General features: G+C 42.2%; 1 protein-coding gene across 2 annotated transcripts; it reads right to left on the bottom strand.

The window, feature by feature from the left end:
• Positions 1-20,844: 20,844 nt before the first annotated feature.
• On the bottom strand, positions 20,845-25,711 carry LOC120828380 (sterile alpha motif domain-containing protein 3-like). Of its 2 annotated transcripts, none has more exons than XM_078084063.1 (9): positions 25,470-25,711; positions 23,912-24,110; positions 23,641-23,802; positions 23,188-23,275; positions 22,928-23,092; positions 22,627-22,833; positions 22,232-22,400; positions 21,855-21,934; positions 20,845-21,736 (listed from the first exon to the last, which is right to left on the bottom strand). In XM_078084063.1, the coding sequence occupies exons 1-9, from the start codon at positions 25,564-25,566 to the stop codon at positions 21,440-21,442; spliced, it is 1,464 nt and encodes a 487-aa protein (XP_077940189.1). In that variant the 5' UTR covers positions 25,567-25,711; the 3' UTR covers positions 20,845-21,439. The 2 variants fall into 2 exon arrangements, with proteins under 2 accessions (XP_077940189.1, XP_077940190.1); XM_078084064.1 differs by having other exon boundaries at positions 23,915-24,110; positions 25,470-25,709.
• Positions 25,712-26,287: the final 576 nt, after the last annotated feature.

The following is a 26,287-nucleotide window of genomic DNA, read 5'->3' as shown; positions in this document are numbered from 1 at the left end:
ACTTTGTGTGGAGATAACCAATCCGCTCCCAATACAATGCAGCTGGCAGATGAGTGTTCATTTAAATTAAAGCAATGTGGTATACTGACAGTGAATTTAATACCTGTAAATGCCGTGGCACGTATTCTTTTTTTCATCTTCAGGGTTTGCATTTTTGCTGCATAGAATCATTTCCTTCAGGACACTGGAGAGATTTTGTCATTATTGGGAATAAAAACATTTGAATTCTCATTGGCTTCGGTGAAGGACGTTTTATCTGTTTGCATTTTCATTTCTTTTTCAGAACATTGACATGATCAAGGTCTTACTCAACAGCGCTGAAGGATCCTGCTGCCCCTCATTTTAAATGACATGCTTAGATTTTGTTATTTGATAGAAGTTGCTAATTCAGAGCAAAAATTCAGAAGTAATTGTAATTTCGCATGAATCTTGAAATCTCAATATGGCCTCCGCGCTTTGGAGCGCTGACTAGTATTTGTTGGAAGGTCTTACAAGCCTGCGGTCCATCAGGCTGTTGGTCACGCTGTTGTAATCTTTTGTTGCCATATCCAGAAAAAAAAGAGCTTCAGCTGTTCTATCAATTCAACAAAATGGCTTAATGAAAATCTGGCATTGCTTCATTGTGGCCATGTATGGCATCGTAGCATATGTGATGCTGTTTGCCTTTGGTAATTTTCATATGCATGTTCATATGCTTCTCTATACAGAGAAAATAAAGAGGGGGGGGGGGCTTCAGCTGTTGGAGGTCTCGGTGCAGATTTTGCACAAAGCGTTGTGATGAGGGACACACGATTTGATTTCATTTGAAGGAAAAATTAGATGAAAGTCTGGATCTCAGAGGACACTTAGCCGCGCCTCTGGCAAATTGACAGACATAACGCTGTTTGATTTGCAACAAAAACCGAACAGCTGAGGGTTCGGCTAAAGAAATTATATTCCATTTATTGATAAAGAAAACAAGAAGTGGACAATCACATGACAGGAAACCAGAATGGCATCGTTTTTAATGTGCTTCTGTGGTGATGCATTTCCCATTGTATCATGCATTTTACTCCAGATGAAAAGGTTTTTATTCACATGTGTCCATATGTGTTCACTGTGTGGGACAACTTTTTTTTAAAACATCTTTTTACTTCTTTTTACTACATCTTTTAATTGTAATCTTTCCCATGATCTAACAGCTAAAAATAATAGTGATCATTTCTAGATGAATGGCACACATTCAGTGAGCTTTTGCACTGAAACCAGTGTTGCAGCGTCTCCTGTCCTCGACATCCCTTCGATGTCGTACATTTTTAAACTAAGGGCCCATCCTATGCATAGCGGCCTTTTGACAAGAAGACAATTGTGCCTTTTTGCACAATTAAGGATCACATTTCCCGCCGCCTGCCAGCTCCTGCACGCACGTTTGTTTTCACATGGTGTTCTGGTCTGAGTGACTGTCAGGGTCTTCTTTATTCATCCGTGGCTGACAATCATACTTTATTGAGAATGGAAAAGTGACGGCTAATTGATTTTACAGTGATACCGATGGAGAGACAATGAATGTGCCATCAATTCAATCCGCTATTTAATGGTTCCAATTTGGTCTGTAAATGCTCGCTAAACTAATTTCACTGGGTGCAGCAATCTGAAAAGCTATCATATCTCTAATCTCGTCCTATATATTCATAAGGAAAAGGGAATTTAGTCAATTCCAAGGTGTGGAGATGATCTGTTAGTGCAGTGTAAATGTTTAGAACGCGGCAATTGAGTTCATTTATAAGGATATGAAAAGTTTTATTGGCAGGGTCAGCCGAGTGGAACTGTTGGATAATAGGCAGTTACCGAGAAGTGTTTGAAGGCTATGAAGCATAGAGATGTAGGGAATAAAATGCCGGGACATGCCGTAATCGGAAGCTAAACTGAAATTCTGAAACGGCACGGCTGTTAGATTCCCACTGATAAAAGGTTCAGTGGCAGAGGCCATCGCTATTCTGCCGTCTATTTATTTTCCTCTGTGCAAGCTCTTCAATTTTGGCCAAAAGTGGGAAGCAGTGAGCCGCATATGCCAATGTGGTGTGCGATGGTGATGGGGACGCGATGGGCTCTATTTTTCCATCAGAGCGTTTCCCAAACCCAATCATCATCGGATATGGCTTTGCTTCGCACGGAGAACAGGATGTTAATGTGACTATTCTCTCAATAAAAGGGGGGAAATACACAGTAGTCTTAAAGATGAGTTCATTCAATTCACAGCACAATTCAGCGCCCATCACTGTGACCCCGATACTTCCCTCCCGTCTTCTGTCTATTCTCTTCTCTTTAGTCCCCATCTCCACATTTATATCTCCCCCTTGCACAAATACACCTCTCATTCCCTCCACTTCAACCCTCTTCCTCCGTTTCTAGGAGGCCTTTGTTACAGCCTTTTTTTGCGGTTACATTCAAGGTCAACAGCCACACTGTTTAAAAAACTCGAGACTCGTGCGACCTGGAAACATTTCACATCTTGTCACCATGGAGAGTTCCCACCGGCAACCCAACCCCCCCCCTCGAGTGTCAGGCTCCCACCCGGCTGCTGTTTGTTTACGAGCTGCCGTTTAGACATCCACTAAGGCGGTTTGTGCGCTGCTCCGTTCGAGTCAAAGCCTCACATCAGATGTTGACTCGACTAAAAAAAGCTGTAAATAATGATTCTCTTTTTTTTTTTCTTCAAATCACAAAGCGTCGTAAAGCGGTGAAGAAGGTGTAGAGCGTCGTCTCGGTGGACAGCAGCGCTAACGTTGGCGGTTAGTGTAAAGAGGAGAGTGTTCCACTTTGAGATACACAGACGTGAGGGAGGCCGGTGTCAGAGCTTCGTGATTAGTTTACTGGGATATTCCTTTCGGGGCCGGGAGCCCTACATCCGCGCATGTTCCCATGAGGAAGAAATGTAAATAAACGATATATATTGTCGAAGACAACCCTTCAAACTGTGTAGCTACAGCAGACCTTACTGAGAACACTCCATTAAATATTGATAAAAGGCATTTTATATCCACTTCATAATTCAGTCCTTTCTTACATAAGATTAGAAGCAGATGACGGGTCAACAAATGTTCTTTTTAAAATAGAAACAATGAGAGCTTTTCCAAAGTAATTTGAGGAAGTTTAATTTGTAATCCTTCACAACATCTTGCAGCATGCCTTTGGTAATTTCACTGAGGTGCAAAATCATTTCTTTATTCGTGAATTAAAATTGGAATTTAATAGGCTCTTCTTTCTTTTTGAGGGACTTGATTAAAATATCCGTTATGAGATCAGCTCTTTAGTTTTTGTGTTGTGGATTACTTTTATCTCGGCAGACATAAATTATAGAATTCTCGCGCTCTCGAAGGTAATTGCCTAAAATATATTCATTGTCCTATTCTTTTCAGCCATATCCCTGCAACGTTCCTCCCTTGGCTCTTGGCCCTTGTCATCTCAACTCAAATTTTTCCATTTTTTCCCAAATTTTAACTCAAATCAACACTGAATATCGACCATTAAACTTATTTTTTAATTTCCACCATTTATTTTTCCCTCTGGGGCAGTTGGCCACTCTGATATTTGCCCAGCATGATTTGCACAGGTTCCTGTGAGCCAGTGTCACTTGGAAAGCGGCCTGCAGTTTGTTGACGAGAGCCATGGCACCGTGACCCGAATTAGAGGGCTGCTGCTGCCAAAATAAGGAGGCTGCAACAGAGGCCGGGGAAAATACCTTTAATCCCCGACAAACAAGCATCGTTGGCTGTGAGTGGTTTTCGTGTTTGGCGGTGAAGCCATGTGAGGGCCGGAGTTAAACGGAGGCCCTCCGAGTAGCCAGGGGAGCCCAGCCGAACACAGATAAGGGTGATCATGCTGAAAATGACTCAAAGGTAAGACCCCTATCTCTGGATACCCGGCCCAGAACAAGCTTTACCAAGCGCCGTCCTGATCTGGATCTTAAAGACCAGACTGCATGGATTCCCCCGGCAGAGAGGTTATATTGTGCAGCCATGGATGCTTTGCTGCTCTTGAGATGGAGGGGCTTACCTTTAACCAGGTGGACCCCAGAATTGCCACAAGAGGTCATCTTCAATTTACAGATCCAACTGGAAAGTCTATCTATTTGTTTTCCCAACGTTCTGGAGAATTCTAGAGGGAGACGGCACTGAAATTTCCTGGTTGGCCCGGAATTTTGATTTAGCATTTTCCCCAATCCAACGTTTTTTTGCAACTTGATAATGCCATGTTTGTTGGCAAAAGTAAATAAAATGTTATTTTAGAGCCGTGCCTGCCGAGAGCTCTGGTTAAAGCACCTCCTCTTGTATTTTCATTTCAATTAAAAAAGATGGCAGGTGCTGATTGAAGGCTTTTCGCACCCAGTCATGTCCTTTACTTTACATTTTACATCAAAGCACCCGGCTCAGGTCATCTGAGTGTGTGGTGCTTAAGTGCATAAACCTCATTTTCAAATGTATTCCAACGGCGGAGAGGAGATAGCCGCGTTTTAGCGATTCAAGAGTATTCCCTTTCAAATCACATCATCCAAGTCCCAACACACTTGACTCTGGATTAGAGGAACCAGATTAAAAACCTCAATTTAATTAGAGTGAATGGATAGATCTAGCACTTGAGAGAGCAATAAGTAAGGTCCCACTTACAGGAAGATATCTGCTGGCCCACTGAGGTCCACACAGCCCAGGTAAAATTGAAGATGTAATCTTTCTAGTGCGCGAATAAACTCCTCCGGGCTGCCAGCCGGGGACACACAGAGCCTCATGATGTGCCCTGCGTTCCAATCACAGGCTGAAGCCTTGTAGCCTTAATGTAGATCAATTATAGGGCAGAAGAGTCACTGTCACATGCGATTCACAATATCAATTTCATGGTCTTGGAAACTGTTTGGCAAGTGTTCCCTCTTTTTACATCTGCTAACCAATCGGGAGGCAACATGTCAACGGGAAAGTCAATTTAATGGTGTGACAGTTAACCAGCGAGCGCAATGTAGGGGAGATTTTCCCAGCAGTCTCTTGTCTGTCATGGCCTGATATTTATTTATTTGCAGCGGAGACCCGCACAAATAAAATGTCACATCTCATTTACACATCTCACCCCCGTTTGTGATGCAAAGATTCGCTTTAAATGCTAACTGTGGGATCCGCTCGAGCTGATTAAAGACCCCTTCAAGCGTGCTCGAATAATACGCCGCGTGTTTAGAGGGGACGGCAGAGATGTCGCGGCAGTGAACATCCGCAAATCTTCTGCGCCGAATGGATTTCAATAAATAAGTAACCAATCACTCACGGCTCACTGCCTGATGCTGCCTTGACGGCTGGATGATGTTTAAAGGGAGAGTCCAACTTTTGAGTGAAACGTGTTTTTGTTTTCATGGGAGAGTGAGAGGAAAAGATCAACACAGCTCTCATGGATCTTAAGACAGATAGTTAGCTTAGCTTAGCTTAGCATAAAGGCTGGCAACAGGAGGAAACAGCGAGCTCAAATCTAATGCTAACGCTAAGGCTAAGGTAACCACCCCCATATAACACACAAATGCTGTCTGGTTTGCGGGGTGTGTTTGGTTCAGAGGTACTTATGCTAAGGGAAGCCAGCAAACTGTAGCTTCATATACAGAGACACATTTGAGTGCTATCAATTATTAAGGAAACCTGTGAGGAGGATGTAATAAGACAGGACTTTCAACTGGGAGACCAGCGGCTATTTTTAGTGACCTAAAGTATCGTGCAGTTATTTAAAGGTTATTTCTTGCATTTCAATTCAATAGGTCAAGGAAAGTGTCCACATCTGGGCTTAAAACGAGGATGCAAACGGAGTGGTACTTGGGCGGAAGTGGAGCGCTGAAGTCTGAGTTGCGATGAGAACGTGTTGTTTTATCGTTCTGGGTCTAAAGGGACAAAAAGCGGCAAACAGAAATCAGTGTCGTTTGACTTAAAAATGTATGAAGCGATAACCCTTCCTCCGATCACACACACACACACACACACACACACACACACGGTGTATTATCTCTCCGGAGGCCCACAGAGCAACAAGGACGTGCCACAGTGTTCCTCACTGAGGCTGCTTACTTCTACGCGGCCGCGGGAGGCCAAGTGGTGGAGCGCTCGAGGAACAGGACAGGACGCTCTCCTCCTCCTCCTCCTCCTCGGAGGCGCAGGTTTTTTTTGAAAATAAACATGCTGCGGTGCCAAAGCCATTTCACATTCTGAAAAGGCGACAGTCCACTAATCTATGAATAGGGCGCCGAGGAACCCCGGTGACAAATGTTATCTCGGCGTGGCATAGAGGGTTCAAACCCATTCAGCCCCCCGACTCACAGGCCACCGCTAAGATTATGTCACCATAATCCCCAAGCAGGATTTTTGTTGCCCAGATGGGCAGGTGATTCCATGTGTGAGCAAAACAGCACTGCAAGGGCAGCAAGGAGAAATTATTATTTATTCCCGGCGTGACAAAAGAGGTTTGGACAGTCGGAGTGTTGTCATATTGTATAGACACGTTTGAGGTTCGGGCAGATGTAATTCCAAAGGTATAAAAATACTGTAGAAGAAGGATTTTTTTTTTCTTTTTTTACTTTTGCCCGTATCAGTTTGGGTGTTTCTAGGGAGAAGAAGAAGAAAAAAAACATTATTTAGGGTTTGGTCGATAAAGTCTGTTTCTCCTTTTCGCGTCTCGGAGGAATCGTTTCTTCGGTTGAAGCGCACGCTCGGACGTATTAAAACAAAAGAAATTGAGGTGCGGGGGAGTGGGAAGAGGTCAACGCGAGCATTAAACACTGCTCTTAATGATGCCCAGGGGAACACCACTTTCTATGTAGAGGTGATTTTAATTGATCGCTTTATAGCAGTATTGATAAGCTAAAAGTAGACGGGTTTCATAATAGCTTGTGTCCTCACCCTCAGGAGAGACACAGCGGAGGAAAGTTCCCTTTTTTTCTACGTCACCTGTGTGGAGCACAACAAGCACGATGACTTCAGCGGCCTTATGTGATTTAAACAGGTTTGTATTGCCTTTAATTTAAATGATGATGCAGCCTTGGATGAGGTCACGCACGGGGTCGGGATTCGGAGGAAAGTAATTGAAGTTCCCTCATTTGCAGGAGGTTTGGGGAATTAATCGCTGGACGCTCAAGGACACAGAACCAAGATGTCCAAAAATAAGACAGGATTAATTGAAAATCTTAATTACTTTCTCAGGGCATAAACATCTCAATATCAATTAAAATGTGTTTCCAGTGCACTTAGAGGATATGAGGTGCAGCAGTTAATTAGATGTGGAGACTGACGGGTGAGCTCACCGGTTTTCAATATAAGCCCTTCAATTGAACTGCTATGATTTAAGGGCATAAATAATGCATGTGAGGCTTTACTTCCAGACTTTTTTGAGCATTTTTTCTTTTCTTTTTTTTTTTTTTACCTGTTATGTGAAAATGTTCAGTCCCTAATTCAAAGTTGAACAAAGTTGAAGGTTAGATAGATAACGTAAAGCATGGCGTATTCGGGTTATAATTCGAGTTCCTTAAATTATAGAGTGCATATTAAGCAGAGTTATATGACTGGGGCCAACAGGGAAATAATATCCTCCAGCCGCTTCGCTAGTGCTGCGCGGTTGACTGAGCAGATAAAAGCGCGGGTAGAAATGGCTATTGGATGAGGAAATGTTTTGGAGGTGTAACAGTGATTGTTATTCAGGGGCCACCCTTCTCCCACCGCCGGCGGTGTGGCCGTGAGGCCCGTCTGTCATCTCGCTAAATTTCACACTTTGCCATTTTTTGGGGGGTTGTCGTCCTATTTATTCATTTATCTCTGCACTCTTTTCTTAATTCCAGTTTACCTTTTGGGAATTCTTCGAGGGCCCTTTGTTTCACTGCCCTTCCACCTCCCGCTCCTCCCGCTCCTCCGGCTCCTCCGGCTCCGGCGGCCGCTGCCTTTCTGCCTCGGCTGAGAAGAGGGACCAGTCATGAGCCATTTAACCACGGGAGAGCGGGAGGGCCCCTCTAAACTGGTATTTCTGAACCAATCTAGGCAGTGTATTCGAATTGCAGAGTAACAAATGGACAGTGGAAGGGGTTTGTAATGGTGATTAGAGTCTGAAATTGGTTCAGATTTACAGTGTCAGTCAGAGATGGAGGGAGAGGAATAAGCAGTCTAAGCGGTCTAATGGATCCATCAGCTTGCTTCGGCTGCTCAGTGGGCCCGAGCGGGGTCACCAGCCATCCGCAGGCACCACAAAAGCACTTCAATTTTGTTAGGAAATGTATCAATTTAACTGACTCGAGCGGCACACTGAAAACCTAATGAATCTGGACTCAATTTTCCAGCACACTGCCTCCGTGAACCGGAGGAAACAATGTCGGCGGCGAAGGGGTGAAGCTCGCGCCCGCCGGGATTGGCTGGCTGCGACTTCCCGGGGGCCGCTCGCCGCGCGACCAGTCGGCGGGGAGGTGAGGGGGGGGGAAACGGGGGCAGGCCTCCGTTTATCTGGCGACGGCGCCGCCGCCGACTGCTGTCACTCATCTAACAATCACGTCATTAAAGGTAAATTGGCTTCTATTTCAGCGGGATGATAATGCTAATTGAGTGGCAAAACATAATACCAGGAACTGTTGTGTGCCGTTACGGGGAGGAGGGGGACAGATTAAATGGCCACACAATGGTGGGCGTCGGGCACGGCAGATGTTGCTTTGTGCCGGGGACTGCATTGACATATCTCTTGCTTGTCAGGCCCGGGCTTTAGAAGAGACTTACAGGACAGGGGACCAGATGGTCTCACACAGAGGCTGAATGAAGCAGTTAAACAGCGGCACCGTTTAAAGGCAACTCAACTACAAGAAATGGGCTGGTTGGTAAATAAAACAAAGGGAGGGACTGCTTTTATTGATCCGGGCCTGGCTGCCTGCTAATGAAGGGACTCCGGTCCGTGGTTAAGCGTTTATCTCGCGGCCCTTTAGTGGAGCTGTCGGCCAGCTTTTCTCTATTGCTCCTATAGCTCATAGCAGAGGTCAAGGAATATCGTTAAACGGCTTGTATTCTCTCCACGGGAGTTGGTTCCTTTGACAGATAGAATCTAATGTTGCATAAGCAGATTAAGTAATTCAACTGACACCCATTTGGAGGATTACATTGACACTTTTTTTAAATAAAAAATAATATGGCGCACCTTGACTGCGTGTCAAGTGCGTCTTTGTAATGTGCAGAACAGCACACGTCTCTGGTCTCTACGCTTAATACTTACTGGGCATAATATAACGCTCGCTGTCGGGCTGTTGTGGAGTCGAGAGGCTGCCCCTCCACTTGACCTCCCCATTATGGTGAGCGCAGATCTCATTTGACAGGGCCGGCTGGAGCAGCCCTCAATGTCTGACAAAGTCTTTGGAGTAAATCCTCCTCCATGCAGAATTAATGTTAAATGGAAGGTCCGGCTGTAATCAGCGAGCATCGGATCCACAGCGCAGCCAAGAAGAGGAAGAGAATAAACGTGTAAGGGCTTGCTTTAATCAATTGTGGGGTTCCAGGGAGGAAACAATGGCCTGCTAAATATATGTGAATAATATGAATATATGAAGATAAAATCCTTTACAAATTGTGACTCAGAAAGTCTTGTGCAAGTCAAAGGATTCATCTCTGAATCGTATATTATGCAGTCAATGTTTCCCTTGATGTATTTGACTGACTGTTATTTATAAGACTGTTACTTCCCAAATCAAACTGAAATTGCTCCCCAAAAAAAAAAAAAAAAACGGTGTTGACTCTGCAATCTGTTTTGATAAAACGGACAGATGTATTACTCATGATCTTACCAAAGTGCAATATGGGATTTCTGTATATTCTGCTGTCTTTTCTGTTTTCCCTCAATGAAAGCAGAGCCGGAGCTTTGTTTATTTCAGCAGGAACAAACAGGAACACGCAGAGAGATTTGTGTTGAAGCCCCACGGAAAAGAGAAGTTAGAGATGCTATTTTACTGGTTTGCGGGGACTACTTTATTTTCTCTCCCCTGTCCATCCCCAAGGTGTTTGACTGTGAGACATTTAATCGAGGGACTAGCAGTTTCATATCGGTAACAAAAATCAAATAATGCAGGATGATTTACTCCCCCTAGCAACTAGGGAGCACACTCTTAGCAACCAGTCGAGCCCCGGGCTCCGGCGTAATCAGCTTGAAAATATTTCAATTATTGTGTTGATTTTAGTGGATTTGAGAGGCGGCTGATGTGCGCCTTGGTACATTCAGCCCATGACCTGCAGAGGAAGGCATTGATTTAAACAGGTGTCAGAAAGGAAATGTGGAGGCAATTTAAATGGGAATAGGATAGCAAAGCCATTGAGCATTGTTCAGCGCATGTGTGACATCCACCCGATGCTGCCAAATCAATGCAGCTCAGCTGAACTAAAACATCTACCTGGAGGAATCATCCATCTGCTATGGGCCACTGGATCAAAAGGATTGCTTTTCTAGTCCCACGTAGTCACGTCTCCTCTTTTGTGTGTACAAAATGAAATGAGACTCTTTAGCGCATCAGACTGATTGGGGAATAATCGATTCGGACGTATTGCAGGTTCCAATAGACAGTGTTTAAAACACTGTTGTTGTAATTCAGTACGACTTGTGAGTGCATTCAATGGGAAAATAATATTCATCAAGTTAGAATTCATGTTTTAGAAAACAACCAAACATGGTTACTTTCCTGTGGGATCTAACTTTTGAACCTAGTGGTTGCAGTGCGACATTTCCTTTAAATTAAATATTATTATAGAGTTACTCCTTTGGCTTAAAGCATCGGAATACTTCTTCCACTGCAGCTGTCTAAGAAGTAATAGCGGTGATGCATAAGGGGAATTAAAAGTGTGTCAAAGAGCCAAAAAGTTTCAAACGAGAACTGGAGGAATCAAAGGCTAATAAATTGTTGTGATTTTTCTCATGTGGCTGAGCGAAGAGTAAATTGGCCTGTGTATATTTCAAGTATAAAAAGTTTAATACTATAAAGCACTATTATGTCAAGGTCAGTGCTTTTCTCTCTCTAGCCGCCGTGGTATTATTATCTTTCTGGGGGCATAATTTAAATAACAAATTGTTCTGGTTTCTCATACTGACACCATACCATGCAGCAATTAAATGTGTGGAACTTGTTTAGTGCTGCCACGGAAACGCACCGCTTGAATCAAGCCTAATGTCGATAACAAAGCACCCGCTGTTGTAATGTGGGCACAACGTGTAGGTGTTACGTGTCCTCACTGGGAAGAATTACTGCCGCGGCTCAAAGTTCATCATTTGTAGAAAAATGTTTAAAAAGCGTCTTCAGTACGATCTCGATCGACGCTGACACGGCAGTCAGATCGAAATCCGCCAGGTGAATTAAGTCCACGTGAGGGGGAAAGAAAGCAGGAAGAAATAGCATGCAAGACCTGGTTAGCATGCTCTAAATAACACAACGATGAACTGATTCATTTGAATCGACGAAATAATATAGAACGGGATTACAACGGACAAAAAAACAACAACAGCCAATTGCCAAAAGGAGAATAGATTATATGCGCTGATGATTTTCATTTGAGCTGCAACTGGCGGCTGATAGTGAAGCTCAGCTGTGGCTAACTGGCATAGTGTGGTAATAAGAGGCTGGTTAGCCATTAAAACGCACATGGTCACAACTCCCCTCCTTCTCCTGATTGAGAGCTCCTTTACGCGCTCGGGGGGGGGGGGTGTTGCTCTGGGCGGCGACTCTCACTGGTGTTAAAAGTATTTTAATTTGGGACACAGGTAGTGTCTCATAAAAATGCACTGTTGTTAAAAAGGACCCCGAGGTGGAGGGTGGACGTCCTGTCCAGAGGAGGCAGAGCTTTAGCACCCCTGCTTCCAGGCTTCTATGCCTTCACTCATTTGAAAATAAAGAAGAAATCCATTACCAGCCACAGCGCGTTGGAGGGACAACAATAAGGTGTTATATTCTGTGGTGGCCGTATGCAGCTGGCGCCATGGAGGGAAGACCAAAATACTGACGCTCTTGTTCCACCGAAATAAATCAATGAAATCGCCACGGCCACTTTAATCCATCCAATCCGTTTTATACACCAGCGCATCCTCTAGGGTCACAGGGGGGCTGCAGCCGATGGCGTCGGCCGACAGGACGCGTAAAGAAGACGGGTCTCCGTTCGCAGCTAGTTTAGAGTTGCTGTTACCAGTTGTTGAACGTTTTGAAAGCAACTCACGAGAACCTGCAACTCCACGGAAGGTTTAACCGAGAACCGAATGATGAGACGAGGTGACAGTTACGAGCCACTGCAAATCCTTATGGCCCATTTCCGTCAAAAATGAATTAATTCATATCGAAAACGTGGACATCCAGTCGACACATGTTCTGTGAACTTCTCCTGTAAACTAAAACGCTCTTTTTCCTGAAAATCTCATGCTTTATTTACAGCAGGTTTTTTTTACTTTTCATTGTTTCGTGGCTGCTTCAGTCTGAGAGCAATTGGTCGTAATAGAGGCCACAAGGAGACATAACAGTGCAGTGTTGGTGGTTTTTGTTTCTATAGACATTTATTTAAAGGTTTTTACAATGACCGGAAAATTAAACTAAAGAAATATCAAGTTAGAAAGGTGCTAATGTGTGTGATCACATTAATCATCTGACAGGATCTCACATTCAGCGGTGAGTCCATTATGATTCACACTGATGTGAGGTCTAGATGTCAGGTGTCATAATTTAATTGTGTTTTCTATTTCTCAGGGATACTTGAGGGACCAGAAGGAGTAATGTAGCAGAGTCCGCTCTCTCTATTTCCCTCTCTCTTTATTTCTCTCTCTTCTTAATTGGAGACACTGGGGGTTCACATCACTTTTCACTTTAATCTTGACCTTAGAAGATAAACCACTGATAAAGATGAGAATCATTATCTGCCCAGAGAATTCAAAGAATAATTTCTTCATCTCGTGTTCTCTTCATTAATGAGAAAGCACTTTCGGCAGCGGAGGATATCTCGGATTGGCAGACATGCTCTAAGATCTACGACAGAGCAGTCAATTATTTTTTTTTTAAAGGAGGCTTTTAATGATAATTGGAAATGACATTGGCCGAATGATTCAACTTTAAACAGTTGTTTAGTATACTCAGCAGGTATCTCCGCTGAAAGCGTATTCAGAATAGTTCGAAACGCAACAGGACTCCTTTGAAACCTACAGACAGTGTTGGTCTGAGACCTCATTTAGAGTTGAAGCGCTTCTTTGCAGTTTAAATAGTGAGCTATAGTTTGCAGGTAGAGTTGGAGACATTCAATCACTTCCTTGCACTTTTTGCACGGAAGACAACCAAACTCTTTATATGTAGAGGACACATCTCATCGAATGCCTCTGTATAGCTGTTCAGGGGAGACGGGATGCAACATGTAACTGTAACTACAGAAATACAAACAGTGACCACATTCAGACCATTCACACAAAAATCACCTTCAAACTCCAAACCGTACCGCGTAGCCTCATGGTTGCCTGTTTAAGGCGGGAAAGTGGTGTTGTGCCAGAGAGACGCCTTCCATCAAGGACAAAGTCACTTCGTCCCCCCCGAGGCCCGCCGGGACCACCGCTAGAACCGGGGTCGGCTCGCCTCTGTGCTGGAAGTTACGCTATCGCCTCCTTTAACGTCGCCGCTCTGCCGCGGTGTGACGTTCCGTTTGGCGTTTTCTCCAGCTGCCGGCAAACGTGGGTGGCCCGGTCAGAGAGGTGATTCGACAGCTTCAGGCGCTGATGTGACGGACGGGCTGAGCAACGCCGGGAGAAAGATCCGATGTCTCCATTGCGACCGCGTCACGAGCAACAAAATAACGGCCGCTTTTTTTGCTCTCACGATAAAGTGTCAGCATTTCACATTCTATGATTTAAAGGGGTCCGGTGGTTTTAGAGCATTCGCATTTATTCCACCTGTCTGTCTCTACAATGGGCAGACTTTGGTTGCATTGATCACACCCCATGTCCATAGTGACACGAAGAGGTGTTTTAACGTAGATGCAACTTTCTCGCTCTATTACCTTTACCCAGTTCACCCATAATATCCACAATACTCTCATTTGTAAATATTAAGAAACAACGGTCAACAATGGTCAACTAAAATATTGTTGCATTTGTTGCATTTCAGTGTTAAATACCTGTTTGTTAAGCGTGTTGATCGTGGCACGTACATTTCTCTCACACACTTCAGAGGGAAACGAGTCGATTCAGCTTCATCTACAGTATACGGATGAACAATCTATACAGTGTAACACCCTCCAGCCTTTGGATCGATGTCTTCTTAAACAAACTCGATGCATTAGTCGGAGGACATTTAGGCTCGCTGCAGATTTGAGTTCCTCTGCTGAAGAATGAAAGTCTGCTGGCCGGGAAGCAACGTAGGTTCTCTCAAGGAGGAGGATTTAATTACTCACCCTCAGCACCGACTAGAATTCATCTCCTGTTTGTCTCCTCAGATGTATCTAGAAGATGTTTTGTTATTTGTTTACTCCATAAACCGGTCAAACACAAATGTTGACGCCGTAATAAGTGTTGATGAAAAGTTAGAACTTTTTTGGTTTTAATCTGTAAAATTAAGATCTAATAACACATGTGTTTAAAATACTATAGAACCAAACCAACCTTATTGGTTGTGCACGTGTGCCTCTAAAGGAAAGGAGAAGGTGAATGTCTGTGCTAAGCCTCCTGTACACACGGCCTAAACCGCTGCGGGTGGTGCTTTAATTATATCGGCCCCGTCCTAATCACTTATTTTGAAAGCCCTGTCTACACGTCGATAGAAGAGAAATTAATGTGATGTCCTAAAATGTTCTTTCCTCAGGTTCTCCTCAAACTGTCAATAACGAGTTGGGAAGGAGGGATCCTCGGCCTGCTGATGGATGCGCTCACACCTCTGAGAGGTAAACAGCATCGATTCCGTCCCACTATCACCTCTAATTTGCTTCCGGCCTCTGCACAATAAGCTCCTTTATGACTATTCACACCCCTTTACAGGACTGATAGAAGGCTTCTTGTTTTCTCCAGAAGTGTGCCCTGAAGCCGCCCGACACACGGTGTCAGTATTGAAATGTTTCTGGGCTGTCACATCTCGCCACTTCCTCTGCCCTAATGTGATCGATTGGGCCGGCCGCGGAGCCATAACACGCTCCTCACAGAGCACTTTTATAGAAACATTTCAGGCCCGGTTGAACCGTGCTCCCCCGGGGCCATTAAATGAAAAAAAGTGGACCTCGAGCGGTCTGGTCCATCCCTGAGCTTACAGGCAGGTTAATGACAGAAATTGTACATGTCAGTACTACCGCAGAGCCCACGGATTAAATAACGTGCATGTAATAGAGAGATCTGGGGTCTTGGCCTTGATGTGCTAAGGACATTTGCAATACCACTTTAATGGCGAAAGGGGGAGAGCCGGGTGTGAGACCTCAGCCTTCCAGGACATGTCAGGTCTTTCACAGGAACTGTTTTAATTGCGACCAAAATGTCTGTTAGTGAAGTGTCCCTTAGGCACGTATTGTATCCATTATGGCTGAAAACCTGGCTGAAAATGTAGGATTTCCTGTGAATGTCATGATTGAGAGGTTGTCATAATTTACACGCCGTCATATTCATTATGCTAACGGCCACCGCATCGGCTACATGTAATGTCATATGGCTTCATCTGCCAGACAGACAGACATTCGGCTGAAAGTTATTCTGCATCGCAACAAACTTGTGTTAAAATCCAGAATAGAAAAGACAGCTGGTGTTGTTTGTCACCTTGCATGGAAAATTTCTCAATATATTCAAAATTGTGAACGTTGAGTAAAAACAAATGTCAGTAAATTCCACGAATTTAATTTAAATCCTCACTTAGATCTTGTCATCACCCCTATTTATGTGGACCGACTGGAACACCGAAGATGGCATCGGCCCCAAAAGCGGTAGCAGATGGCCCGTGGGGCATGTTAGCCAGATTTAAAACTCATAAAGAAGTGACACCCACAAATAAATTTGGACAGTGTAGCCTTAACATCTGAGAACACTGTTTAACTCATCCCATCTCAGGAAGTTTTCACACTTCACACTTCATTAACCTCCCAGGGCACAGATTCCCTGGGAAGTCATGGGGGGGAGAAAATGCTTGTCTTTTTCATACAAATCACCGCCAAGCGGTAAGCCCCCAATGACAGCATTTACATGCGCGCAGTATTCCAGATAATAGCCGATATTCCGGCTACGGTGCGATTCGGGAAATGCTATTCATGTGCAACTTCGACTCTCGATCACAAATATCCCAAAAACCACAGTGGCAATTTAAAAAAAACTAAATTTATTGGGATAAAATAAAGTCTACTTGCGTCACGTATCTCGGATTAAAGTGACATATGGCGGCGACCAAAGCAAGTGCAACACTTGTTTTCTCATTCGTACCTGTGCGTAAAAAACAATTTCTACATGTTCCAACGCACGAACAATTAGAGTGGGTTATTTTAGTGTTCCGATTAATTCCACAAGTCCTTGCCTCACAGCACATCAGCTTTCATGAATACATTTATTTCAAAAGAGATTAGATGTTTTGTTTGTTCTTCATCATTAGCTGCTGACGTATCTTAAAATACTTTAAAAGATGTCGCACCTTTACTGATGATGATTAAATGCAATGTATTACTTCAGTTTGTTTGTTTGATTACCTTTTTTTGAGGTGATAATTATAAGGCACCATCGTGGATCCCATTTTGAAAGGTTAAAATATTTAATAACGATAATTAACTGAAGCACATGGGGTTAGTTGGAGGGTCAAAATTAAATAAAAATGAAATGCTTAAAAATAACCACGTCTTAATTGATTCCAGCGCACAATACTGATGAAAGTAAACATTATGTGCTTGTCGGTTTGATGCACAGTGTCACACTTTTGTTATATTTTGCATCGGACATTAAAACCACAGCATCTCTCTAGGAAAGAGAAATGCTTCAAGAAGACTTCAAAAGCAAATGTCACAAATGTAATCATATCTCTAGACCGAGGTGCACCGTCCCTACAAGATAGGATAAAGGTGGAGGTGATGGTGAGTGTGGCTCAGCCTGAGATAACTTACGGCAAGCCTCTTGGACCTCAGACGTTTTGTGACATTGTTTTGTCAGCAAATTAACTTTTGGAAGCTATTCCCCAAAAAGATATTCTGTTTACATTGTGCACTGCAGATGCATCCGCATTTATTAGGGACGAAAGGCGGTTCCCATCTCCGCTTGTGTTTCACTTCATTTGGGACAACTGAGTAAACAGAAACAAGCATGAGACCAAGACTTTGGTTTGCAAACAGGCAGACGAAACAATGAATATCTTTTTATATCCATTTGCTGCGGTTACTGGTGACCACTGTGGGCTAGTCTGGCTTTCTACGTTTCTGTGTTGCTGTGCATGTACACAGAAAAGTGGATCTGCAAAACCACAACGGCATTCTCAACTCTGGCAGTGAGCTCAGCTGGAGAGCTTTTTCAAATGAGCCTGTGTTAGATGTCACACACAAACACACACACACACACCACACACACATGAAAAGATCCCATCAAAATGCACCTTTCTGGAATACAACTTGCTAAACTTGGACCAAGTGCTCTTCAAACGGCATCTTTTCCAAACTTTCTTCACCCGACTGTAGTCAATACGTTGCTCCCCCGTTGCACCATGGTGAGCTGCTGCAGGAAGTCCACATGCAACGCCGCTCAGCAGCAGTTGTCCCCTTCTTCCTTGGATCACAGCGATGTCCTGTCTTGGATGATGCTTCGGTAAGCCTGTGGGACGCGGTTATTGAACAAGACGTTGTTTCACTCTCCCAAAGCTTTCAAGCAGCAGCTGAGGACGTTCTTGGGGGTCCCTGTTCGGAGCTGCGGTGCACAAACCCCGGTGGTGATTCACATTGATCCAAGCAGGACAGACTCAAAGAAATGTTAGGCTTATCGAACGATGACATCCTTTACCAGGACCTCAAGCCCCACCTGGATGCACTAATTTGCCCAATGCTACGGACGACATGCTACTTCCTGTTTGGACCGACCAATGGCAGGAGCAGAAAAACTCCAGGAACACATGACAAATAAGGCGTATTTAGCACCATTCTTCATGGCTTGTTGAAGGCTTTGCTTTAGCGTCTTGCACAGGTCTAATCAGCTCAATGGCCACTGTGTCACAGACCTATTTTTCCACCTCGTAGAGATGAGAAATACGCTGCAGCCTTAGCTGGCCATCACGTACCAAACCAAACCGTTTAGGAGCAACGCCGTTTGAATTGTATTATTTGAGAAACTAATGTGAAAAAGGAAACTGGTGTGCATCAAATTTTAAAATGTTGCACCAACAAGAGTGAAGAAGCCGTCCAAAGGCTCTGAATACTTCCTTTGTAATGGATAATAGTTGGTCTATTAACCTCCATGTGAGAGATCAGAACTAAATGCACACCAAGGTTTTATTCTAAATGGTTACAACCACTTTTCTTCAGAAACAGCATAACCAGAGAAGGTAATTGGTCTATATACAAATATTTTGCCATATTGACTGTGTTTGAAACAGTATCGATGTGCTTGTAAGTCAATTCAAAACAATATTCACATGACTGAAAGCATCATGAAGGGGCCGTCATGTTTACTGTGTGCTAACCATAAGCTAATGCTCACTATGCTCCACATCTGTCGCATCTATCGACAGTTACCGCTTAAATATCTGTGTTACCTTGGTCCGTTTGCCGCTTTGTCTTCGTCTGTGTGAAGGTTGTAGAAGATCTTTTATTTGCAAGACTTGTTGAAGCACTTTACTGCAGAAAGTACCGAAGCTACCAGAACGGGAGGGAAATACATCCCATACTGTTTTTCAGTTTTCTTCTATTTCTCATTTGTGCATAAATGTAGACTGATGTTGAGTCAGCGTGCAAGCTTCTTAAGTTGCATCCTGATTTGGGAGCTGACGTGTGCCGTCAAAAGTGTTTCTCAAACTATTACGTGAAGTACTTTCATATTGTGTTATGTGGATTTTTGATATGATCTCTTTTACGCGGCTTTTTGAAAGAAAGTAGTTGTCGAGTTTATGTACTAAAGATTCCTCTGACGTGTACGAAGAGGAACTCTCTTATCCTCAAACCACTGAGACACTTTTAACTCTGCTTTTTCTAGTACTCGTTTTTGTCCCTTGGATTGTAAGAAGCTAAATGGCACTTTCATAAGGAGGCTGGAAAGATGGAAACAGGTGTGACCATTCTGAAAAAGTCACCTCTCACATCACAGAGAGATGAAAGGGCTGTTATTGGTAAGAGGAGCCTAATATCTACTCCTTCCCTACAGCTATTTCATAACAATGTGGAGCCGGCCTAATGCACATATGAGCATTAATGTCAAAGACTTCTATTTTTATAGAAAGGAAAATGATTTTTTTATTGCATTTCAGGAAACTGACTGCACCTTCTCAGTCTTCTACATTGAGGAACTTTCAAGTAAAAAGTCTCATAGAATGTTTGATTGGTCACCGAGGGACATATTCATTTGTATTACCTCAATGTGTTGCTCAAACTTTTACGTTTGCAATCTGGGAAGAAGAGATTTCTTAAAGATGTGAATCCACTAATGATGGGTGTCCGACTCTCAAGCGAGTGTAAAAGATAAACGTTTGCCCTTTTGCAAATATTTATCTCCGTGTGCAGCACGAGCTCTCCAGCTGTTTGCTCATTACTTTTAGATTTTCCATTTTGTCTTGTCGGTCACATTTTTCATATCAAAAGTAATGTGTGAATCTGATGTTCCATATGGTCCAACACAGCAGCCTTCATGTTGTGAAAATGCCCTCATTAGCAAAAGAGTGATTTGTGTTACTTGGAAGAATATCAGTTGAAATACAGAATGCTGATATTTATATTGTCATTAGAAAGAATTGTCAAGACTGTCAATACATTCTCACAGACCAACGATCTGATACAACTAAAAAAGCCCATTTTTAGTGTAAATGCATTGGGAATTTCTTTTAGATAATTAGGTCATGAAAACAACAATTTAAGGAAAATTAAAACCACTTAGAGTTGTCATGTTTTACCATGACAGCAGCATTTTGCTTCACGTTCTCATATTTGATCATTTTATTTGTTTTTAATATTTTGGAAGTTAAGCAGTGTGGACATCATCAAGTTAAAAATAAGCTTTTCTTGAGAAACAATAAAGCAGATCTCACTTAATCAAATGCATATGACCCTGTGCCTTTTTCATGTTTCTTTAAATTCACTAGAATTTCAGTTGGTTTTTTTCCTCAAAGAAATCTGTGCCGTAAGTGTTCAAGTGGTATTAACTCAATTTTGATTAGGAGGGATTTTTTTTTTTTTTGCAAAATACTTCAAGATAATTAAAATTATTTTAAGGATCGTCCAGAAATCAATGCAGATGGTAATGTCAAGCTTATCCCAGGTATGCTCGAGAAAGATAAGAGTGATTAAATCCACCGGCGCATTAATGAGTATGTAGATGTGAAATAATCCTAAAAGGCAGGGTTGCTGCAGGAGAAGCCAAATGTCAAGTGGCATTTTACTTCATGCACACTCAAAAATAGAGGTACCAGTTTGTACCTAAATCGGTACAAATGCTTGTCGCAGGGGAGGTACCCTTTTGAGAGACAATTGTGTACCTTTCAGTCCTGGTCCATTTATGTACCTTATCAAATTGTACCAGTTCAAGTACAGTTGTGTACCCTGCAAGACATAAATGTACCTTTAATCTATAAGGTATAGCAATGTACCTCATTGAAAGGGTACTTTCCTGTACTTTAAAAGGGTACCCCCCAGTGACAAGATATTTGGGACTTTAAGGAGACAAAAATGTACCAGACAATAATTGCTTCTTTACCATTTATTAACATCAATGAAAATGTATGTTTTGAGATAAACATGGCAGCATTTATAGTGTAAACATCTTAATTCATTCAATTCTATATAGCTACATATAAAATCAATTAATGTCAATGCATAACATTACAATATGTAAAGATTGCAGTCACATTAACATGAGGCAGAATACTTCAAAAAGTAACACACATTTAGATAGAACATACTTACACAGAATACCTCAAGGAAACATACAGTCTATCATCGACTAAATATGTGTCGAGAGCTTGATAGTCCAACTGAACTGAGTAAAATCAGTCATTGTCAACTTTGACGTGGTAAGCATGGAAGTGATTGTCATAAGAGCAAGGACCCAAGCAACACCCAAAAAGTCTCAACGTTCAGAATGTACTTAATTTTCAAGAATTTTCGAAAAACATGCCGCCTAAAAGAATACTTGGAAAAAGCATACTGGCAGTTACTCAACCCACAGGTTATGTTGAAATGAGGGTTGTGTGCATGTACAAGTCCAATGTGATGAATCAGTTTTCTAAGAGTAAAGGTCCTCTTTGAGGATTTTGTACACTGATGCAGTCCAGGCATGATCAGCGAAGAAGGTTGACAATTCGAGTTACAGTTACCGGCAGGGATTTGTCTCCATCCCCCGTGATGTTTGCGATGAGCCTCTGGAGAAAGGTCAGTGTCTTTTTCAAGTATCCAGGATATGCCATGTTGAAGACAAAGTACATGCAGAAGGCTGCAATGAAGGCCTCATCCACCGAAGTGCAAGAACAGACCTCAATTCCCTCGACATTGACCACACTCTGGCACTGTCTGGAGAGGGCAAATTTCAACCCTTGTGCTTTCAGTTGAACGGTTGGATATGGAGTTTGAGGATTTTTCTGCATAAGAGAAAAGAATGTTAGCATACATAACAAGATCAATATGATTAAGCATGCACAGTGATCTAAAAGAACATTAACTTATGGCTAGTGGCTATGCAGGACACCAGGTATTTACCTGTCCAAGCATAATGAAATCCTCAATCTTCTCCTTGAATATGGATGGCAAGAGGAGGAGTCCACCCCTGAAGTCAATTCCTAGGTCATAAAGATTTTACAATTTTAATATTTCAAGAAATGTTGGTTGACACGAATAACCTGTAAATTCCAAGACAGGCTACCGCATGTTACTTCAGGTTCAGTACAATAAACTAAAATGTATTAGCTTTTAAAATGCATGTGAGAAATAAACAAATTAAACATCATCAAGATAATGTTGCATTATACACCCACTATGTGCCACAGATTAACAATGCAGTACCAGTTCAGTGGACTGCACACAACTGACACAATGATGGAGCAAAATTAACTAGTTATATGTGCTCAAATCAGTACCTTTAATATCCTCAGCCAAGGCATCCGCTCTTGCTTCCATGTATAGTTTTTTCAGTGGCGAATCCTTGACAAGTTTCAGCATATTTGGGAGAATAGATGTGAAGTTCTCACTGATGCGGTGGCATATGTTGACTGGAGAAGGGTGCATGGCATCAACCTCATCGCACAACTGAGATTTAAAAAAAACAAACAGGGGAAAGAAAGGCATAGGAGGAACGGTGTAGTGGCAGCCAGGACAGATGCAGTAAAATCTTACAAATGGAAATTAATTACAACTGTAGGAGAAGTCTATATGAACCTTTTTTCAGAATTTCTGTTAAGTGTTAATATATAGACCGGGAGCAATTTAAAGCACTGACTGTGGCTGAAGTTGGCAGCAGCTTAATTGTTCTTACCCCAGCGGATGTTCTTAGGAATGGATATCTCCTCAACAGATCTTCAGTTGACATTCCTTCTGCTATTTCTCGGCGTCTCCATGCAAAGGTTTTCATCATGCGGTCTTTCACCAGATTCATGTCGGGATGCAACTTTCTGTATTGCTCAAGCAGTACCTTGATATGAGCCTCAACAGAGGTCGCATCCTCCCCCACAATGCATGATTCCTTTATCAAAACAGATATCACTGGTTAGAGATCATATGTACACAATATAACAATGTGATCTTGCCTTAGCTTTTGTGAGATTGAGGGGACTTACTAGAGATGGCTTCAGTCGTTTTGGACATGTGGATGTAGATTCTTCTGGGGTCTTCAGTGATCTTGCTTGCCGAAACTTTTCTTTGACCCGTTTTACTTCCTCATTGTTGATTAGTGGAGCCCGTTCTGTTTTGAATTTTCTCTTGAGTTGGCTGTGCCAGGTATGCTGGTTGTTCCAAACAGATATCATGAAAGTTAATTATGCATACTTCTGTAAATCTAAAATCTGTTCAAATTAGAGACCAAAGGAGAGGTACTTACATAACCATTCCCGTGTACATCCCTTAAGAAAGGGTACTTCCCAATTAACGCTTTAACGACCTGAACGTAGTCCGAGTTGGTTGGATACCTGTCTCAAACAATGACAAAACAAACTACATTACCATATTACGGTGAATAAGAGACTGCAGGAGAAAATTTTAATATCACTTTCTACCTGTTTAAATGTATGCTTGTTGAACAGGTGTAGGGATAAAGTATTGGTATTTACTTGCAAAGGTTTAATTACATTTATAGTAACAAGTGTAGTTGTCATCAACTCGAGTAAAATGTTATATTCACTGCACGTGGTTCACTGACTTCACTCCGTGCACGTGTTATTGAGTGGGTGTGTGCCGGGGTGACAAGTTTGCATGCGTGCATCTGGTGAAAAATTATAAAAACTGTACATATTACATTTTATGTTTTGTATGATAATTGGAAAAGAACACTTACATTGTACACTGTGACAGCATGTCATACAGATTCCCAATTATTTTGTTACGGTACTTTTGTTCCTTGTGGACCGGTTCTTTAGCATCTAAGCGGCTCTGGACATCTTGTGGGAATTGTGGAATGGAAATGACTGCAGGCAGTCTGTGGCAAGTAGATTCCAACCTGCAATACAGCAGAAGAACAGCATTATCAGATTAGGACAACACCACCTCAATGCAAGATAAAAATAGAAAAAGAAATGGTGAAAAATATAGCCTAATTAATACATTACCACCTCTGGTTTGCTGGGGACACAGAAGCTTCACATGTTTGTTGTTCTGGGTTGACCACTTCCAAAGTAACGGTGACCTCCTTGTTGCGGTGTGTGAAGTCTCTAAATTTTAGCTGCTTTTTGAAAGACTTGTCAAAGAGATATGCAATCATATTTTCTGTGAGTCCGCAGTCTACGGTCTCTCCATCCACATCATTGTCTGAAATATAAATGAAAAAGCTATTAAAAGAAGCACTGAAACTCTGGACATACAGATAGTGACTGATGCAATTCATAAAAAAACAACCTTTTTTGCAACTCGCTGTAATGTGGTTTGTAAATAAAGTTTTTAAAAAAACTGTATATAATCATTATATCTCATTATACAGAAATGTTTAGTATGTTATTTTTCTACTTCTCATTATCATCATTGATTATTAATAATAGTGTTTAAAGTGAGCCTTTTATGTTCAACAGAAAAATACATCATACAAACGGCAACTTTTGCAGCCTTGTCAGTCTGATGGCGAGTTATCACCTTTGTCATCACTAACATACTGTTAATAATCAAAGCTCTGAGGCTTTACATTTGTTCTATATGTTAGAAAACAAGATGTCAGCATCAAGCTATAATCAGGCTACATTCATGATTTTGTACAGTCAAACTAACCAAAAACTTCTTATTGATCATCATTATAACGTTTCAGGATTTCAGTTTCCTGTAACCATGGTAACTCACGGTGCCAGTGGGGAGGGAGGGACGCGGAATGAAGCTGTTTACAGACACACCCCAAAGTGCAGACTATAGTTGTTATTTCACACATGTAGCACACAGCTGGATACTCTTTGTGTCAGACGAGTTCTCACGTGTTGACTAAAGTCAAAAACTAACGTACGTGGCACCGCGACGAGTCCTTGTAAATACAAGTGCAAGGTTTCCAGCCTGCTTCAGATAATGCTGCGTTTACTGACTAATTATTAAAAACCAGGATGTGTTGCGTGAACTATCTTAAGCCACTCAGCACTAATATCCCCGCACATTGCTGTGTGTTGCGTTAAACGTAAGATAAAAGGTTGCTACTGGGAGAGAAAATGAATTAAGCCAATTCAAAATATATATGTTTTCCTTTAACATGTTTTTACCACCAACTGTGATATACATGTTTTGTCAGAATAAAAATGGAAACATGAATAAATAAACACCAAGTAAGAAACACTAGTGAATAAGATAAATAACTTCAGAGTGTATTCGCGGGCTTGGGTGATTTCTTTTGTTTGTTGGAGCTTTGAGCGGGAGACCGTGTACCTTTGCTAGCTTGACATTAGCATGGCTAATAACGTTAGCCGACTTAACTATTTGAGCAAACTAGCTAATATTTTCAATAACTTTACTTACTACCTACGTATTTGGCAGTTCAAGATACAGTATTGTCTAGCTTAGCTACAGTAGCGTTAAGTGAATTAACGTTAGTGACTGTAATATCAGAACCAGCTTAGCTAGCTAGCTAGCTACTGATACCAATGATTTGATGTTAGCTAGAAACGTCTTTGATAGTTATGAAGTTCAAACTTCACTTACCTCTAAATTTCTGAGCCTCCTCTTCTGAAATTTGGATTCCTCCTTCCACCACCAACTTTTGTAAAAGTTCCTCCGTGGACAGCCCCCTGAGTGACATAGCTACTGAATGAACAGTTGAATCGTGAACGCACACTTTTCTTTTTTTTTGTGAACTGACTCCTGTCTGTCCTGCGCGGCACTAGTTTGACGTCTCTGGTATTAGTGCGCCGTTGTTGCTTGACAACCAGTGTGCTACCTTGGGGAACTATATTTTGGCAGAAGAATTAGGATTTGTTTTCAGTAAATAATCACATTTTATGTTACTAGGTTGTCTACAGCCACCATTTTAGTAACCGTTTAATAAAAGCTCACCAACCGTGATTTACAGTGATTTTAGAAGACTAGTTCAGGTGGGTAATTAGAACCATTTATCTGCACAGGAAATTATTTGTCTGTCTTCAGAAATGCAGGGACAATTTATTGAGCTGAACAGGGATGGCAGGTTGAAGCATCTTTTTGCCACTTGTTCTCTTGTGATCTTCTGGGTGGCACTGATGAGGGAATATCCGGATACGGCCTTAAAACTTCTCCTTCATTTTGCCTCCACATACTTGTGTGAGGGAGGCTTTTCCAAACTAACAGAGCTCAAAACAAGAACACCACGTTCAAATGAGGCTGTAAATCCAAAACTGAGCTGAAAAGAGATTTGTAGAAGAAAATAGTCTCATGCTTCACATTGAGCTAAAACTAAATGTTGCCAATAATAAAAGGCTAACAACAATATAACAATAATAATAATAGTTCTAAATACCTCAACTATAACTACTAATAGGCCTATA

Source organism: Gasterosteus aculeatus, chromosome 11, assembly GCF_964276395.1.
Source record: "Gasterosteus aculeatus chromosome 11, fGasAcu3.hap1.1, whole genome shotgun sequence".
Classification (NCBI taxonomy): Eukaryota; Metazoa; Chordata; class Actinopteri; order Perciformes; family Gasterosteidae; genus Gasterosteus; species Gasterosteus aculeatus.
This window is presented reverse-complemented; position numbering and strand designations above follow the sequence as displayed.